This window comes from Bombina bombina, chromosome 5 (assembly GCF_027579735.1).
Source record: "Bombina bombina isolate aBomBom1 chromosome 5, aBomBom1.pri, whole genome shotgun sequence".
Taxonomy (NCBI): Eukaryota; Metazoa; Chordata; class Amphibia; order Anura; family Bombinatoridae; genus Bombina; species Bombina bombina.
Genome location: NC_069503.1, coordinates 897,540,441 through 897,559,406, shown reverse-complemented (window position 1 = coordinate 897,559,406; position 18,966 = coordinate 897,540,441). Strand labels below are relative to the sequence as shown.

At 39.7% G+C, this 18,966-nt stretch overlaps 1 protein-coding gene across 2 annotated transcripts in view; it reads right to left on the bottom strand.

Moving 5' to 3' along the window:
- LYN (LYN proto-oncogene, Src family tyrosine kinase) overlaps nucleotides 1–18,966 on the bottom strand; it is a 266,541-nt gene that overhangs the window by 171,714 nt on the left and 75,861 nt on the right. The window contains exon 2 of one of the 2 annotated variants that reach the window (XM_053715051.1): nucleotides 3,409–3,482. In XM_053715051.1, coding sequence (XP_053571026.1) covers nucleotides 3,409–3,477 — 69 coding nt within the window. In that variant the 5' untranslated portion in view covers nucleotides 3,478–3,482. Of the gene's footprint in view, nucleotides 1–3,345; nucleotides 3,483–18,966 lie in introns of both variants that reach the window. The other variant, XM_053715050.1, reaches the window with a different exon arrangement.

Genomic DNA, 18,966 nt, shown 5'->3' with positions numbered 1-18,966 from the left:
CCTAACGAGATTGTACGCTCTTCTCAAATCAAGTTTAGTAAAGACCGTAGCTACCTTGAGGCGGTCAAAGAGTTCCGTAATGAGCGGAATAGGGTAAGCATTCTTAATGGTAAGACGATTAAGACCCCTATAATCGATAAATGGTCTTAACTTGCAACCCTTTTTCTTCACAAAGAAGAAGCCAGCCCCTGCAGGAGAGCAGGATTTGCGGATGATCCCCCACAACAGAGCATCAGCAACATACTCCTCCATAGCACAATTCTCTGCAACAGACAGAGGGTAAACCCGGCCCCGAGGAAGAATGGTTCTGGGTTGCAGGTCTATGGCACAATCGTAAGACCGGTAAGAAGGCAACGTACCGGCACACACCTTGTCAAAAACGTCTAGGAACTCTCGGTACTCCTCTGGCAATTGAGATACCGAAGAAGTGCACAAGACTTTAACTGGTTTCCGAAGACAAGTGGTAATACATTGCGGGGACCACAACAAAATTTTGGACCTGTGCCAGTCGAGACTGGGATTGTGCTTTTGGAGCCAGGGATAACCCAGAACAACCGGAAAATGCGGAGAGTTTATCACCTGGAACTGGAGGATTTCAAAATGGAGAGCCCCAACAGCCATGGAAAACGGAGCAGTTTCATGAGTAACGAGTGCGGGCTGAAGGGGCCTGCCATCAATGGCCTCAATAGCAAGCGGAACGGACCAAGGCAAAACAGGAATGGAGTGCTTTGATACAAAAGCACTGTCAATGAAATAGCCTGCAGCACTGAAGTCAACAAGAGCCTGGGTGACTATGGAGGAGTCCACCCAGGAAAGAACAACTGTGACCAAAGGTTTCTCCTTAAGCGGTTCCGGGGACGAGGATGAACCACCCAAGGTCTGCCCCCAACAGGACCTTAGGTGTGAGAATTTCCCGGCAGTGTAGGACAAGACTTCAAAAGGTGGCCCTGTAACCCACAATAGAGGCAGAGCCCCTCCCTCCTCCTAAAGGCCCTCTCCGCCGCAGAGAGATGAGTGAATACCAACTGCATCGGCTCAGCAGTACCTGGTGACTCGGGACCAGGAGGCATGGGAGGAGAGGGAGGCATGGGTGGGAACGAACACGTAGGACACAACGGAACAGGAGGCTTCCGCAAGCGCTCCTTGAAAGAGGGCCTCTCTCTGAGTCTGATGTCAATTAGGATCAAAAAAGACACCAATGCCTCGAGATCCTCTGGTAAATCTCTAGCAGCAACTTCGTCTTTAATCGCATCAGAGAGCCCATGAAAGAAGGCGGCAACAAGGGCTTCATTGTTTCAACCAACCTCTGCAGCAAGCGTACGGAACTCAATAGCATACTGAGCAACAGATCTTGTACCTTGCTGAATGGACATGAGTCGTTTAGCAGCTATAAAATAAAAATAAAACATAGTTCTCCCCTACCCCCCTCTTAAAACTATATCATTACAGCCAAAGAACTGCCTGCAACATTGGGACTTAGATGCTGATTGGTGGGAACACACATATGCTTCTTGACATTTTCTCATCAGTGGCCTGGGCCACTGATCAAAAGCTCCAGCATGGAGAAACATCATGCAAAATCTGTAATGAAGGTGTCTCTCCTTCATATCCAGAACTCCGCATAGTAAGATAATCAGCTCTCAAGCTAAAATGTGCCTTATAAATTTGTTTGAGAAAGCTCACAGGACTGGTGAGACCTTTTAGATAATCTCCCCAAAGCAGAGAGTTTTAGCTCATCAAGCCCCAGGTGTGTTCATCTATATCCCAGAAGTGAATTGTTTCTCTAGCGCTGAATTTTATTGTGTGTCTAATCCATATAAACACATAGTTATATACAAGCAATGGTGCAATAATAAAATGCTCTAATGCATCTGAACATTTGAACTTATGTGTCCTTTTAAGCAAATTTCCACTGCATACTTTTAATGAACATATTATTAGAGAAAATGCCACTGGAGTCAAAACTTTTCATTAAAAACACATGCAGAAGAAGAGGCAATATTGATTAACAGTATATATTAGTAGTGTATTTACCAAAACATGTCATTTTCTTATTAAATGGTAGTTAGACAATCAGCAGCACCTCCCAGATACTACTTTAAAATCATAACATTACAAACAATAGGCAAGTCTGAAAGATGGACGACAAAGCCCCGGCTGCAGGTCTGGTAAGATGACAAAAATACATCTCTGTTTGTGGTGCCTATTATCAGTTTTCCATGTTTTAAAACTAAATTAATATTAATTTGATAAACTCATCCAGAGATGAGTTTAAAACAAATATACTTAAAGGAACAGTCTACTCCAGATTTTTTTTATTTTTTAATAAGATAGATAATCCCTTTATTACCCATTCCCCAGTTTTGCATAACCAGCACCGTTATATTAATACACTTTTTACCTGTTTGATTACCTTGTATCTAAGCATCTGCAGACTGCCCTCTTATCTCAGTCCTTTGACAGACATGCATTTTAGCCAATCAGTGCTGACTCTTAAATAACTCCATGGAAGTGAGCACGTTATCTATATGAAACACATGAACTAGCTCTGTCTAACTGTGTAAAACCGTCAACATGCACTGAGATAGGAGGCAGTTTTTAACAGCTTAGAAATCAGTTTGAGTCTACCTAAGTTTAGCTTGCAGCAAAGAATACTGTCACTAATAATCCAGGATAGAAACACTACTTCATTCTCACAGCCTCTGTACTGACACTTAACCACATTCTGTTACTCTTTTCCAATCCTCATTTGCCCACTCACCACACACTTTTTTCTTATTGTTTGCTTACATCACTACTCACTCTCAGTTTTCTCTTCTCCTTTTCTTCTGTGTCCATTCCCTCTCCTTTAGATTGTAAGCTTGAGAGCCTCTCTACCTGTAGTCCACTTTGTATTTAAAGTGAACTACTACGGATTGTGCTCAAGGGCAGGGCATTCCTCCCCTTTTATATAACTCAATTATTGCACCTACAACTGTAAAGTACCCCAATACTGTACAAATTTTATGATAAAAGTAAATTGGAAAGTTGTTTAAAATTGTATGCCCTATCTGAATCATGAAAGTTTAATTTTGACTAGACTGTCCCCTTAAGCTTATCCCATTAAAATACTGTGTAAATATGTGAATAATAGTTGTTCAGGAAAGGGAGTGATAGAAAGTTGAGTGAGTGTAGGGCAAAATCACCATGACTGTAAACCAGACACAAAGTATCTCTGAAACAAATTCATGATAATTTATGTAATATGTATGGGAAAATCTAATGTGAAGACTAATGGGTTCATAGAATGAGTGGATTGATGTTCAAAGGCATTCTACTGTGTTCTTCTCTTGTCTATCTACTTACTGGCCTTTGCTGTTTATTGGACGTTGGATCTGGGACATAAATAGTTCTTTCAGTATTACGTACTCTTGCGGTCTTCATATCAGTGCCAGGTGTAGGACCTCCATCTTTACTTTTTGATTTTATACATCCCATATTTTCTAGAGAAATAAAGAGAGAGCAAACTTAACGGTGGTTGAATTTGAAAGCAATAACAAAAACATCAGTTTACTGCATTAATAAACTAAAGTAGTAAAAAAAATATAGAACCGTAGTAAGCATGGGATCTACAGAATGAAAAAGTATTCTATACAGTACTAAATCTAGTTACAATTATGGAATCTAAAAAGAACATTTTCATTTACATTCTAACACATTTTTAATCATTTAATAAATTCTGCTACCTAAGTTAACTAAACTGTGATAGTTTAAATTATATACTGTGTATAAGTAAAACCTGTATCATATTTATATTATCACTAGTGTTGCTGTAAAAACCTATGACATGGTGGTAACACTTTTGAGACCCTGCACCCAAACTAGTGGTAATATTCTAAAAATATTTTCTTTCTAGACCATAGCACTAGTGGTGGACAGTATGGAAGGAGGTCAAGGGGAAGCATTATTTAATGAGCCAACATGGGCAAGTGTGCCAAGGTGTGCCACTCTTGAGAAGTATTTTTATTCCTATTTAGGCTTCAAGAGAATTTTAGAAATAGTTGTAAAAAACATGTTTGTACAGTCCTCTTTCATCTCAAGAATCTGTGAACACTTAATGCACATGCAAATACATTTTTTTTTATCTTTTTAAATTACTTTGAAGACACAGCTGGTAACCCTTAAACAGGAAGTTTTGACCTATGTTTGAAAATCTGTAGATACAGAATGTTAGCACATTTACTATTACCTTATGTCGACTTGATGTAATTAAAAATATCCTTAATTGGTCTGTCATACGATTGCCACTTTAAAATATGAAACCATATCTATTCAGTGGTGCTCATTTTGTAAAAACAGAAAAAAGCCTAAGTTATTAAATTGCCAGTCCATATGGCATAAAAAAAACAACTCTCAGAACAAAATAATGTGCATAATATAGTATTTGCGTTCGTGGTCGGACTGTTATCCGACGGAAATTTGTCCAACTGACATTTGTGTGATGGATAATATTCCGACAGACAAATGGCCGTCGGATAAGAGTCTGGCCACGAGATGGATAGATAGATAAGGATACAGATAGAAAGATAGACAGATAGATAAAGATCGAAAAATAAACAGATAGACGGATGGTTAAAAGCACGTCGCTGGGAGATGTGAACCATGGCTAGGTTCCCAGAGGCGGTTGCGGCGCCTGAGGCTCTGATTAGAACAGAGCACTTTAGAGCGTATCTGCCCTCGGCAGATGTCGGAACAAAGTCTCTCGGACATATGTCTGATGAACAAATGTGCTTCAGCATTCTGTCCGTCAGCATTTTGCCCAAGCACCGCTTGCGCTACATCACAAAAGTAAATTGATTTCATTAGATACTTAGGCTGCAATATGATTCTATAAAAGTTCTTAGGTAGGAGACCATGATTTCAATCAATACAAAAAAAAGAAGAAGAAGGATTCAAGCCCTATGAGTATTAATGTTGCATACAGTCAAGTTATTTAGTCAGTATTATAGAAATAACTTAATGGGACATAATAACCATATAATAAATCACTTGAAAGTGATGCAGCATAACTGTAAAAAGCGAACATGAAAATATCACCTGAATATCTGTGTAGAAAAGAAAGATATTTTACCTCAAAATGTCTTCAGCTCTTAATAGAAAGTGCTCTGTGAACAGTTATTCTTTAACTACTGTCAGCTGCATCAGTGCTGATGTCACACTTTGCTTTGTTGTTATTTCATGAGATTTTGCTCAAATCATGAGAGATTTTATAGAAAACTTCCTTAAATGGGGGGAATAGGAGTTCCTGACATGCGGATCTATCAAAGAGCAATATCTCGCCAAAGAGTAGTGGAGTGGTGCCATAATTCGCCCCATAAGGCATGGGTCCAGCTAGATAACGCAATTTTACAGAGGGGTAATGTGGGGACACTGGCGTGGATATCTCCTAATAATAGACCAACCATAATCAAACAATACCCACTATATGATGAAGTGTTTTCAGGGTGGGATAGACTTATTAATAAAGACGCCAGCCTATCCACTTTTAACTCTCCTGTCACTCCTATAAGGGAGAATCCGGATGTGGGAGTCGAAACAGGGCCATATTTCCCAAATAAAGTCTATAGCCTTATGGATGCAGCGATGCTCAATATCCTACACCGGGACAAGCTGAAAGCTAGACCAGAGCTGATTGAGTGGGATGCTACTCTTTTCTCCTCATGGTTTAGAGAGGCGCAAGTTAGGCATTACTTTAGCACACACAAGAATAGGGCCGCTTTTACCAGATGCAGGACGCCTTTCGAGACGCTCTGTACCATGTCACACAACCCAACACACCTGATTTCACAAATTTACAAACTCTTGATCATGGGGAGCAAGACCTCCCTCCCAACTTATATGCAAGCCTGGCAGGAAGACCTGAGACAAGATATTACCAATAAAGAGTGGCTAAAGATATTTGAGAAGGCAAGGAAGGCATCAGTCTCAGCTAGAATACAGGAATCACATTATAAGCTATTGAGTAGATGGTATTTAACCCCCCAAAGACTTAAAAAAATATACCCACAGACTGGTGGGGGATGCTGGAGAGGATGCGGAGAAGAGGGTACCCTCAGACATATTTGGTGGTCGTGCCCATATATACGAACCTATTGGGAGGCAACACTGGGGGAAATGAGCAGAATACTCTGGGTTATTATTCCTCCAAGTCCTAATTATTTAATATATCACCAGCTGCTCAAGATCATAGGAGAGGATAGGTACTTGCTTTTCCTTTTAATGTTAAATGCTTCAAAAGGTCTCATCCCCTTATACTGGAAAAGACAAAACACTCCAAGCATGTTGGAATGGAAAGCTAAAGTGGGAGAGCTGTTGAGGTTAGAGAGATACCATTATTTAAGAATTGGTAAATTAAGCACTCACAAAATTATGTTGCTGACCTGGGAGGGACGTGGACTTTAGTTTAACATATGTGTAAAGTTTAGACAGCTGCTGGATAGTGTATTTGTCCCCCCTCCTTCAGTCCCCCCCCCTCCTTCAGTAGCTCGATTTCCCTTTTCTCCTTCCTACTCTCCTACTAATTTTTCTATCTGTTTGATCTTCTCTCTCTGCATCTGCAGAGTAGCTAATATCACACATTTAAACCCTCTCGGCAGTGTGATATGGAAAAGCCGGAGACCTGATAAATATTACCTTGTCTATATGCCTGATAAATACTGTTTTTTTTTCAAAGTTCATATGTTAAATTTTAGAAATGATTTTAACATTGACAGTAAAAGATCCAATTTTAATCACTTAACGATAAATACTCAAAGATACGATGTATAAGCTAAGTTAAAAAATAGCATGTATAAATGTAAGATCATACTATGTTGCAATAGTTTTCATATGCATGTACAGATTGTCAACTATTTAACCAATAAAGCTTTATTTTGGAAAAAAAAGAAAAAAAAAGAAAACTTCCTTAAAGGAGGAGGGAAATACCCTTTCATCCTGATTGGCTGCTTAAAGGGAAATGAAACCTAACATTTTTCTTTTATTATTCAGATAGAGAATACAATTAACAACATTCCAATCTACTTCTATTATTTAATTTGCTTAATTGTTTATATATCCTTTTTTGAAAAATAATAATGCACATCGGTGAGACAACCACAGAAGGCAGCCACCAATCAGCAGCTACAACGCCTATTTAGATATGCTTGTAAACACGAGAATGAAGCAAATTAGATAAAGAAGTAAATTGGAAAAAGTTGTTTAAAATTGCATGCTCTTCATAAATCATGAAAGAAAAAAAATTGAGTTTCATGTTTTCTTACAATGTAATGTGGCTACAGAGAAAATTTTGATATAAAATATTTTCCTTTGTTACATATAGATTTTCAGGTGATATTTTCTAGTCAGCTTTTTACAGATACGCTGCATGATTTTCAAGTGCTTCAACATTTGGGTATGATGTTCCTTGAAAGAAAATTAAAGGCAAATTAAACTCATGATTCAGATATATCATGCTAATTTACTTCTTTTGTTAAAATTAATTTGTTCTCTTGGTATTCGTTATTGAAAAGCATACCTAGGTAGCAGATTATTGATGGTTACACACATTTGCAGCTTGTCATTGACACACCAGAAATTTTAATCTAACTTCCAGTAGTGAATTGCTGCTACAAAGTGGACTTTATACTGTGTGTATAGTCCCATTGCAGGGCTTAAACAAAATTATATACAAACACCAGTAGAAATAATGAAATGCTTTTACACTTTGTAGGATTTTCCATTTGCACTTTTATAGCTAAATCTATTTTAGAGGACAATTATAAAGTTACCTATATTTATAAATAAGCCAAAATCAAGTCAGGTGTTTGAAAGTTAATTAAACCAAAACATAAAAAGAGGAGGACTCAACACCTCATGCAGCCAACAAGCGCTTCACATGCAAACTTATGGTCTGTACTGACTAAGGCTTTGCCTACAGCCTGCAACCCCTTCAGATGCATAATTAATGGTCTATATTCACAAATGATCTTCTGGGTGCCAGTAACTACCCAACGTATATAATTAGGTGTCATTCTCAAAGAGAATATCCCCACGGCCAGAAGTCTTTTTACTGTACAGAAAAAGGGCTATAGCAGTTACCAGCAACTGACTATCTCAGTTGCCATAAACTGCGCAGGTTTTGTTGGCTTAGGCCATAATATGCCACTGGTGGTAAATGTTGGTAGTGACTTTGCGCAGTACCTTGCCCATGATGTCTTGTTGCACATTTTGGCATTCTGTATTTCTCTGTTCTGTTTATCAATAATTTTGCTTATTACTACGGTGCCGATGTGGATTTTTTTAAATGTTGTACCTTAGACTGTATACTTAGTTATGTTTTTGCATAAGCTTTGTGGAATATCTTATTATCTTAACATTTTATTTCCTCTTTTCTTTCTTTTTTTTTTTACATTATACGAATATCACATTGTAAATCTAGATAGCATGTTGTTATGAGACTGCTTATTTGTATATTTCTGGTAAAACCGAATTGTCACGATGTGGCCACTGTTTGTTTATTGTTGCCTAGCTACCCTACCTTGGCAACCTTTTTGTTATCTCTTGGTGCCACATTGCATTGTTTTTTGCCGCGATTGGCACTATAAATTGACGTAATTGCGTCTATTCTGTGCCTCATTGTTGCAGTACTCCTGGATGGTACTACTTGCTGTTGTAATCCTGTTTGACCTTCTGCTTCATCTTTGACCTGTCATTGAATTATAAATTTGTACTTCTGCTGCCTGTTTGTTGCCGATTCCTGCTAGACCTCAGACCTGCTTGGAACCTGATTCTGTGCCTCCTCTGCCCGCAAGTAGCCGACCTCAGGCTTACCATTGACCTTCCTCTGAATCCTGATTCTGTACTTCTGCTGCCCGTAAGGTATCTGACCCATGGCCTGTCTAACTTGCTATTTGCCAAGACCCCTTAGTCACACCCTGGGACTTATCCAACGAGTTGGGGGAGTGTTAAGTCACTTCTCAGCCACTGGATCCTTTCCTGGACAGACGCTTACGTCACAACTAGGAGCGATACACTAAAAAATAATTATTATGCAAAAAAAAAAAACAACCAGTGTAACAATGAACTGCAAAATAATAAAAGTGGAGATAAAATGTGTCAAAAAATAAATATTGTAGAAAACATAATTTATCCTTACCTGATAAATTTATTTCTCTTGTAGTGTATCCAGTCCACGGATCATCCATTACTTATGGGATATTCTCCTTCCCAACAGGAAGTTGCAAGAGGATCACCCACAGCAGAGCTGCTATATAGCTCCTCCCCTAACTGCCATATCCAGTCATTCGACCGAAACAAACAGAGAAAGGAGAAACCATAGGGTGCAGTGGTGACTGTAGTTTAATTAAATTTTAGACCTGCCTTAAAATGACAGGGCGGGCCGTGGACTGGATACACTACAAGAGAAATAAATTTATCAGGTAAGCATAAATTATGTTTTCTCTTGTTAAGTGTATCCAGTCCACGGATCATCCATTACTTATGGGATACCAATACCAAAGCTAAAGTAGACGGATGATGGGAGGGACAAGGCAGGGATTAAGCGGAAGGAACCACTGCCTGAAGAACCTTTCTCCCAAAAACAGCCTCCGAAGAAGCAAAAGTATCAAATTTGTAAAATTTTGAAAAAGTGTGAAGCAAAGACCAAGTCGCGGCCTTGCAAATCTGTTCAACAGAGGCCTCATTTTTAAAGGCCCAGGTGGAAGCCACAGCTCTAGTAGAATGAGCTGTAATTCTTTCAGGGGGCTGCTGTCCAGCAGTCTCATAGGCTAGGCGTATAATACTCCGAAGCCAAAAGGAAAGAGAGGTTGCCAAAGCTTTTTGACCTCTCCTCTGTCCAGAATAAACGACAAACAGGGAAGATGTTTGACGAAAATCTTTAGTAGCTTGTAAGTAAAACTTCAAGGCATGGACTACGTCCAGATTATGTAAAAGACGTTCCTTCTTTGAAGAAGGATTAGGACACAATGATGGAACAACAATCTCTTGATTGATATTCTTGTTAGAAACCACCTTAGGTAAAAACCCAGGTTTGGTACGCAGAACTACCTTATCTGCATGAAAAATCAGATAAGGAGAATCACATTGTAAGGCAGATAGCTCAGAGACACTCCGAGCCGAGGAAATAGCCATCAAAAACAGAACTTTCCAAGATAAAAGCTTAATATCAATGGAATGAAGGGGTTCAAACGGAACTCCTTGAAGAACTTTAAGAACCAAGTTTAAGCTCCATGGGGGAGCAACAGGTTTAAACACAGGCTTAATTCTAACCAAAGCCTGACAAAATGCCTGGACGTCTGGAACTTCTGCCAGACGCTTGTGCAAAAGAATAGACAGAGCAGAAATCTGTCCCTTTAAGGAACTAGCTGATAATCCTTTGTCCAAACCCTCTTGGAGAAAGGACAATATCCTAGGAATCCTAACCTTACTACATGAGTAATTCTTGGATTCACACCAGTAAAGATATGTACGCCATATCTTGTGATAGATTTTCCTGGTAACAGGCTTTCGTGCCTGTATTAAGGTATCAATGACTGACTCGGAGAAGCCACGCTTTGATAGAATCAAGCGTTCAATCTCCATGCAGTCAGTCTCAGAGAAATTAAATTTGGATGATTGAAAGGACCTTGTATTAGAAGGTCCTGTCTTAGAGGCAGAGTCCATGGTGGAAAGGATGACATGTCCACTAGGTCTGCATACCAGGTCCTGTGTGGCCACGCAGGCGCTATTAGAATCACTGATGCTCTCTCCTGTTTGATTTTGGCAATCAGTCGAGGGAGCAGAGGAAACGGTGGAAACACATAAGCCAGGTTGAAGAACCAAGGCGCTGCTAGAGCATCTATCAGCGTCGCTTCTGGGTCCCTGGACCTGGATCCGTAACAAGGAAGCTTGGCGTTCTGGCAAGACGCCATGAGATCCAACTCTGGTTTGCCCCAACGATGAATCAATTGAGCAAACACCTCCGGATGGAGTTCCCACTCCCCCGGGTGAAAAGTCTGACGACTTAGAAAATCCGCCTCCCAGTTCTCCACGCCTGGGATATGGATTGCTTACAGGTGGCAAGAGTGAGTCTCTGCCCAGCGAATTATTTTTGAGACTTCTAACATCGCTAGGGAACTCCTGGTTCCCCCTTGATGGTTGATGTAAGCCACAGTCGTGATATTGTCCGACTGAAATCTGATGAACCTCAGTGTTGCTAACTGAGGCCAAGCCAGAAGAGCATTGAATATTGCTCTTAACTCCAGAATATTTATCGGAAGGAGTTTCTCCTCCTGAATCCACGATCCCTGTGCCTTCAGGGAGTTCCAGACTGCACCCCAACCTAGAAGGCTGGCATCTGTTGTTACAATTGTCCAATCTGGCCTGCGAAAGGTCATACCCTCGGACAGGTGGACCCGAGACAACCACCAGAGAAGAGAATCTCTGGTCTCTTGATCCAGATTTAGCAGAGGGGACAAATCTGTGTAATCCCCATTCCACTGACTTAGCATGCATAATTGCAGCGGTCTGAGATGGAGGCGCGCAAATGGCACTATGTCCCTTGCCGCTACCATTAAGCCGATCACCTCCATACACTGCGCCACCGAAGGGCGCGGAATGGAATGAAGAATACGGCAAGCATTTATAAGCTTTGATAACCTGGACTCCGTCAGGTAAATTTTCATCTCTACAGAATCTATAAGAGTCCCTAAGAAGGAGACTCTTGAGAGTGGGGATAGAGAACTCTTTTCCTCGTTCACTTTCCACCCGTGCGATCTCAGAAATGCCAGAACTATCTCTGTATGAGACTTGGCAATTTGAAAGCATGACACCTGTATCAGGATGTCGTCTAGATACGTAGCCACCGCTATGCCTCGCGGTCTTAGAACCGCCAGAAGTGAGCCCAGAACCTACGTAAAGATTCTCAGGGCTGTAGCCAACCCAAAGGGAAGAGCTACAAATTGGTAATGCCTGTTTAGAAAGGCAAACCTTAGGAACCGATGATGATCTTTGTGAATCGGTATGTGAAGGTAGGCATCCTTTAAGTCCACTGTGGTCATGTACTGACCCTCTTGGATCATGGGTAGGATGGTCCGAATAGTTTCCATTTTGAAAGATGGAACTCTGAGGAATTTGATTAAGATCTTTAGATCCAAAATTGGTCTGAAGGTTCCCTCTTTTTTGGGAACCACAAACAGATTTGAATAAAAACCCTGTCCTTGTTCCGTCCGCGGAACTGGATGGATCACTCCCATTACTAGGAGGTCTTGCACACAGCGTAGGAATGCCTCTTTCTTTATCTGATTTGCAGATAACCTTGAAAGATGAAATCTCCCTTGTGGAGGGTAAGCTTTGAAGTCCAGAAGATATCCCTGAGATATGATCTCCAACGCCCTGGGATCCTGAACATCTCTTGCCCATGCCTGGGCAAAGAGAAAAAGTCTGCCCCCTACTAGATCCGTTGCCGGATAGGGGGCCGTTCCTTCATGCTGTCTTAGAGGCAGCAACAGGCTTTCTGGCCTGCTTGCCTTTGTTCCAGGACTGGTTAGGTTTCCAGGCCTGCTTAGATTGAGCAAAAGTTCCCTCCTGTCTTGAAGCGGAGGAAGTTGATGCTGCACCTGCCTTGGAATTTCGAAAAGCACGAAAATTAGACTGTTTGGCCTTTGATTTGGCCCTGTCCTGAGGAAGGGTATGACCCTTACCTCCAGTAATGTCAGCAATAATTTCTTTCAAACCAGGCTGAATAAGGTCTGCCCCTTGAAAGGAATGTTGAGTAATTTAGACTTTGAAGTCACATCAGCTGACCAGGATTTGAGCCATAGCGCCCTACGCGCCTGGATGGCGAATCCGGAATTCTTAGCCGTTAGTTTAGTCAAATGAACAATGGCATCAGAAACAAATGAGTTAGCTAGCTTAAGAGTTCTAAGCTTGTCAACAATTTCAGTCAATGGAGCTGTATGGATGGCCTCTTCCAGGGCCTCAAACCAGAATGCCGCCGCAGCAGTGACAGGCGCAATGCATGCAAGGGGCTGTAAAATAAAACCTTGTTGAATAAACATTTTCTTAAGGTAACCCTCTAATTTTTTATCCATTGGATCTGAAAAAGCACAACTGTCCTCAACCGGGATAGTGGTATGCTTTGCTAAAGTATAAACTGCTCCCTCCACCTTAGGGACAGTCTGCCATAAGTCCTGTGTAGTGGCATCTATTGGAAACATTTTTCTAAATATAGGAGGTGGGGGAAAGGGCACACCGGGCCTATCCCACTCCTTACTAATAATTTCTGGAAGCCTTTTAGGTATTGGAAAAACATCAGTACTCACCGGCACTGCATAGTATTTATCCAGCCTACACAATTTCTCTGGCACTGCAATTGTGTCACAGTCATTCAGAGCAGCTAATACCTCCCCAAGCAATACACGGAGGTTCTCAAGCTAAAATTTAAAATTAGAAATCTCTGAATCAGGTCTCCCCGAATCAGAGACGTCACCCACAGACTGAAGCTCTCCGTCCTCAGGTTCTGCATATTGTGACGCAGTATCAGACATGGCTCTTACAGCATCTACGAGCTCTGTATCTCGTCTAACCCCAGAGCTATCGCGCTTGCCTCTCAATTCAGGCAATCTGGATAATACCTCTGACAGGGTATTATTCATGATTGCAGCCATGTCCTTCAAAGTAATCGCTATGGGCGTCCCTGATGTACTTGGCGCCATATTCCCGTGCGTCCCTTGAGTGGGAGGTGAAGGGTCCGACACGTGGGGAGAGTTAGTCGCATAACTTCCCCCTCGACAGACCCCTCTGGTGACAATTCTTTTATAGATAAAGACTGATCTTTACTGTTTAAGGTGAAATCAATACATTTAGTACACATTCTCCTATGGGGCTCCACCATGGCTTTTAAACATAATGAACAAGTATCCTCTGTTTCAGACATGTTTGTACAGACTAGCACTGAGACTAGCAAGCTTGGAAAACACTTTAAAGCAAGTTAACAAGCAATATAAAAAACGTTACTGTGCCTTTAAGAGAAACAAATTTTGACAAAATTTGAAATAACAGTGAAAAAAGGCAGTTACACTAACAAAATTTTTACAGTGTATGTAACAAGTCAGCAGAGCATTGCACCCAATTGCAAATGGATGATTAACCCCTTAATAACAAAAACAGAATAATAAATGACAAAAACTTTTTTAAACACAGTCACAACAACTGCCACAGTCTACTGTGATTGTTACCCTCCTCAAACACGACTTTGAAGCCTTTTGAGCCCTTCAGAGATGTCCTGTATCATGCAGAGGGAAGCTGAATGTCTCTGTCAGTATTTTTATCTGCACAGAAAAGCACTAAAATAGGCCCTTCCCACTCATATTGCAACAGTGGAAAGCTTCAGGAAACTGTCTCTATGCAGAAATCAAACCAGCCATGTGGAAAAAAACTAGGCCCCAATAAGTTTTGTCACCAAACATATATAAAACCGATTAACATGCCAGCAAACGTTTTATATTACATTTTTATAAGAGTACAGGTATGCATCTCTATTAATAAGCCTGATACCAGTAGCTATCACTGCATTTAAGGCTTTACTTACATTAATCCGGTATAAGCAGCATTTTCTAGCAAATTCCATCCCAAGAAAAATATTAACTGCACATACCTTATTGCAGGAAAACCTGCACGCCATTCCCTCTCTGAAGTTACCTCACTCCTCAGAATATGTGAGAACAGCCATGAATCTTAGTTACTTCTGCTAAGATCATAGAAAATGCAGGCAGATTCTTCTTCTAAATACTGCCTGAGATAAACAGCACACTCAGGTACCATTTAAAAATAATAAACTTTTGATTGAAGAAATAAACTAAGTATAAAACACCACTCTCCTCTTACGACCTCCATCTTTGTTGAGGGTTGCAAGAGAATGACTGGATATGGCAGTTAGGGGAGGAGCTATATAGCAGCTCTGCTGTGGGTCCTCTTGCAACTTCCTGTTGGGAAGGAGAATATCCCATAAGTAATGGATGATCCGTGGACTGGATACACTTAACAAGAGAAATATAAATATCACCAATAAGTAAAATTGTTACACACACACATAACTATGTATGTGTTTGTATTTTTATCAAATAGCAATCCAGATCCTTTGATGACAGCCATGCAGATCAAGTTCAAACCCGCTGAAAATTGAGCATGCACTAGGAGTAGCAATTAGAAAGAAGGTGGCACCAAATGTGGGCAAGACTGTTCTTGAATTATTCTTAAAGGGCCATAATAGTAAAATAATGACATGTCCTAATTAGTTAGAGTGTGTAATTTTAAATGACATAGACCCTACACTACTGTATGTTTAACCCGCTCACAGTTGTTTAAACAAACAGTAAAAGTGCTGCTTGGGACTCGCAGAACCCACCAATTATCCAATCAACAGCGCTAGTTGAACGACTTAGATGTACAACTAGCACTGCCGATTGGATCAGCAGTGGTTGTCGCACAAGACCAACAGTGCTCCACAAGTCGCAGATGGCACTTCTAATGTGTGTTCAACCGCTTTGTGGGCGCTACAGTAGTACATGGTCAACAGTATTAAAATTACATGGTCTAACAAATTAGAGCATGACATTTTTTTGACTGTTATGGCCCTTTATTGTTTGGGAAGCACATAGTTGCATAGGTCTGTATTCTTTAAGCAGATTGTATTATTGTATTATTGACCATCAAATATCTCTTTTATGGTCAGTGTCATGGTTCTTTTTCATTAATTGTATGGTGCTTGTGTACGACTCAAAATGCTAATTAGATAGTGAGATTGTGATTTTGCTAATGATGTATTAATTTATGGATCACATGTTTTATTATAATTCATTTTCTTTATAAGCACCACATATTACAGTTATTCTACAGAAGTTGAAGGTTTCTATGTAAATTGGCTGCTCGCTCTTCTCTCTAAGCTGTACACACATGGTACAGCTTAGAGAGAAGAGCGAGCAGCCAACAGAGCAGTAGAGCAGAGTAAAGCTTAGGAAAGGATCATTGTAGTCACAATTTTGTTGTCCCACTGTGAATATATTTAAAATGCGCGCAACTGCTATCAGGTCTGACAGCGAAGTGTGCAGACAAGGACCTGTGGGGAGGATGTTAGAACATGGGTTTGCGTGCACGATAGCTCCAACTGCTATCAGGTCTGAAGTGTGCAGACAAGGTATTACCGGTGGGGAGGATGTTAGAACATGGGTTTGCGTGCATGATCACATACGGATGACGTGGCATCCATAAAGGTGCCCAGCCCCCTTGTCAGTGTCTAAATGGAAAATAGAAGATGATCTTTTATTTTAAAATAATAAAGGATGGATTTTTAAATTTTAAAAAAATGTATGTGTTTTGCATCCTAACACTTAAAGGATGTTAACACATTCATTAGTTACATTTCACTGATGTATAGTATTTAAGGTCCCTTTAAGTTTATTAAGGTCATTTTATTGTATGTTTGAAATTTCCCACATAATGTATAAGATGATATATACGACAAAACAGGTTCTTGTTCTAGACATCTGCTTCTTCTTTGGCCTATGATTTGGAAGAGAACTGACTCAGTCTTTGTATGGTGGAGGACTCATGAACTTAAGTTCTTTGATGGAGGAGGTTTTGGATATACCTATAAAAGGATCAATATGTGACATGTTGTTTAACTCTCCCTCTTCTTCCAATAATATGTACTATCCCTACGGGACCTGTAAATGTAAGGCAATAAGTATAGCAAAACTATTTGTTGTCATATTAAATGTTATGATGATTTCACTACAATAAAAAATATTTCAACTAAATAGTACAGTGTTCTTCCCAGGACCTATTTAGGGCTAGATTACGAGTGGAGTGGTAATTTGCGCTCGTATTCAAGCATTAAAACTGATATAAGTATTTATTTGTGCTCTGAGATTCACACTCGTATTACGAGTTAAAAGTAAAAAGTTTGCAAGCTCGCGTTCACATAGTCGCGGTAACAGACTTTGAGAAGTCGCAAAACGCAAAATCACATTTCCCTATTGACTTAAATGGAGGTGAAAAAAAAGCAAAACACCCAAGTCGCACAAACACAATTGCGGTTATTTAAAAGCGCAACTTAAGAAGAAAATATTGCATATTTCATAATCCAATGTTCTGCACATAGCAAAACATGTTTTATTTATTCATAGATATATTTAAAGGGACATTCCAGCCAAAATTGGAATCGACATGGAGGCATTTAAATTTTGAGTAGAAGCATTTTTGTGATATACATGTAGTAGCAAAAATGCTACTAACAAAAGCTATAGCGGTTTAAAAAGTGTATTTAAAGGGACAGTCTTGTCCAAAATAAACTTTCATGATTTAGATACAGAATGTAATTTTAAACTATTTTTATCACCAATTTTGCTTTGTTCTCTTGGTATTCTTAGTTGAAAGCTAATCCTAGGAGGTTCATATGCTAATTTCTAAGCCCTTGAAGGCCGCCTCTTCTCTAAGGGCATTTTGACAGTTTTTCAACACTAGAGGGTGTTAGTTCATGTGTTTTTTATATAGAAAACACTGTCCTCAGGCACGTGGAGTTCAGGTGGCTAAAATGGATGTCTGTCAAAAGAACTGAAATAAGGGGGCAGTTTGCAAAGGATTAGATACAAGGTAATCACAGAGGTAAAACGTGTATTTATATAACTGTGTTGGTTGTGCAACACTAGGGAAAAGGTAATAAAGGGATTATCTATCTTTTTAAACAATACAAATTCTGGTGTAGACTGTCCCTTTAAGTATGCACCGTGCACCAGCATTTTAGACACAGCGCTTGCTCAGAGAGCCCAATATGCTTTTACCATCTGGTAATGACTCCATGTGTTAATTTCTGACATGATACAAGTGCCACTGGCGCTCTGAGCAGCTGCAGTATTTGAAATGCTTGAGTTCTGAAAATATCTAGCTATGCTTCACATGCACGTGCAGAGAAAAATGTTAATACTAAAAAAGCGATAACTTTAACTAGAAGCATTTTTGACAGTGCATGTATATTACAAATATGTTTCTTTTCAAAGATGTATATCATGTATGTGCATTTAACTTTTGTCTGGAATGTCCCTTTAAAAAAAAAAAAAATATATATATATAATGGAATTTTGCACAAATACATATTTATACCTTTATATATTTAGAAAGTATATATACTATAATCACGTTAACGCGTCCGTCGGTTCTTTCATCACCCTGCCATTTTCGGAATCCACCTGTATGCAGCGTAGGCAAACAAAGTCTTAAAAAACAAACAAAAAAAAACAGGTAACCGCCCGCAAGAATTAAAAAAAAAAAAAATAACCGCCCATACGAATTAAAAAAAAACAAAACAAAAAAAAACACCCACATGAAGTATTAAAGGACAGTCAAGTACAAAAAAAAACCTTTTACGATTCAAATAGGGCATGTTATTTTAAATAACTTTCCATGTTACTTTTATCACCAATTTTGCTTTGTTCTCTTGGTATTCTTAGTTGAAAGCTAAACCTAGGAGGTTCATATGCTAATTTCTTAGGCCTTGGAGGCCACATTTTGACAGTTTTTCACCACTAGAGGGAGTTAGTTCATGTGTTTCATATAGATAACATTGAGCTCATGCACGTGAATTTACCGAGGAGTGAGAACTGATTGGCTAAAAAGTCTGTCAAAAGAACTGAAATAAGGGCGCAGTCTGCAGAGGCTTATATACACAAGGTAATCACAGAGTTAAAAAGTCTATTATAACTGTGTTGGTCATGCAAAACTGGGGTAACTAAGGGATTATCTATCTTTTAAAACAACAACAATTCTGGCGTTGACTGTCTCTTTAAGAAAAAAATTAAACATAACCGCCCGTACTAAGTATTAACAAAAAAATAACCCTTAAATCCCACAACAGAAACTACCTAACCCTTACACAGCCAAACCCCACAACGCCAA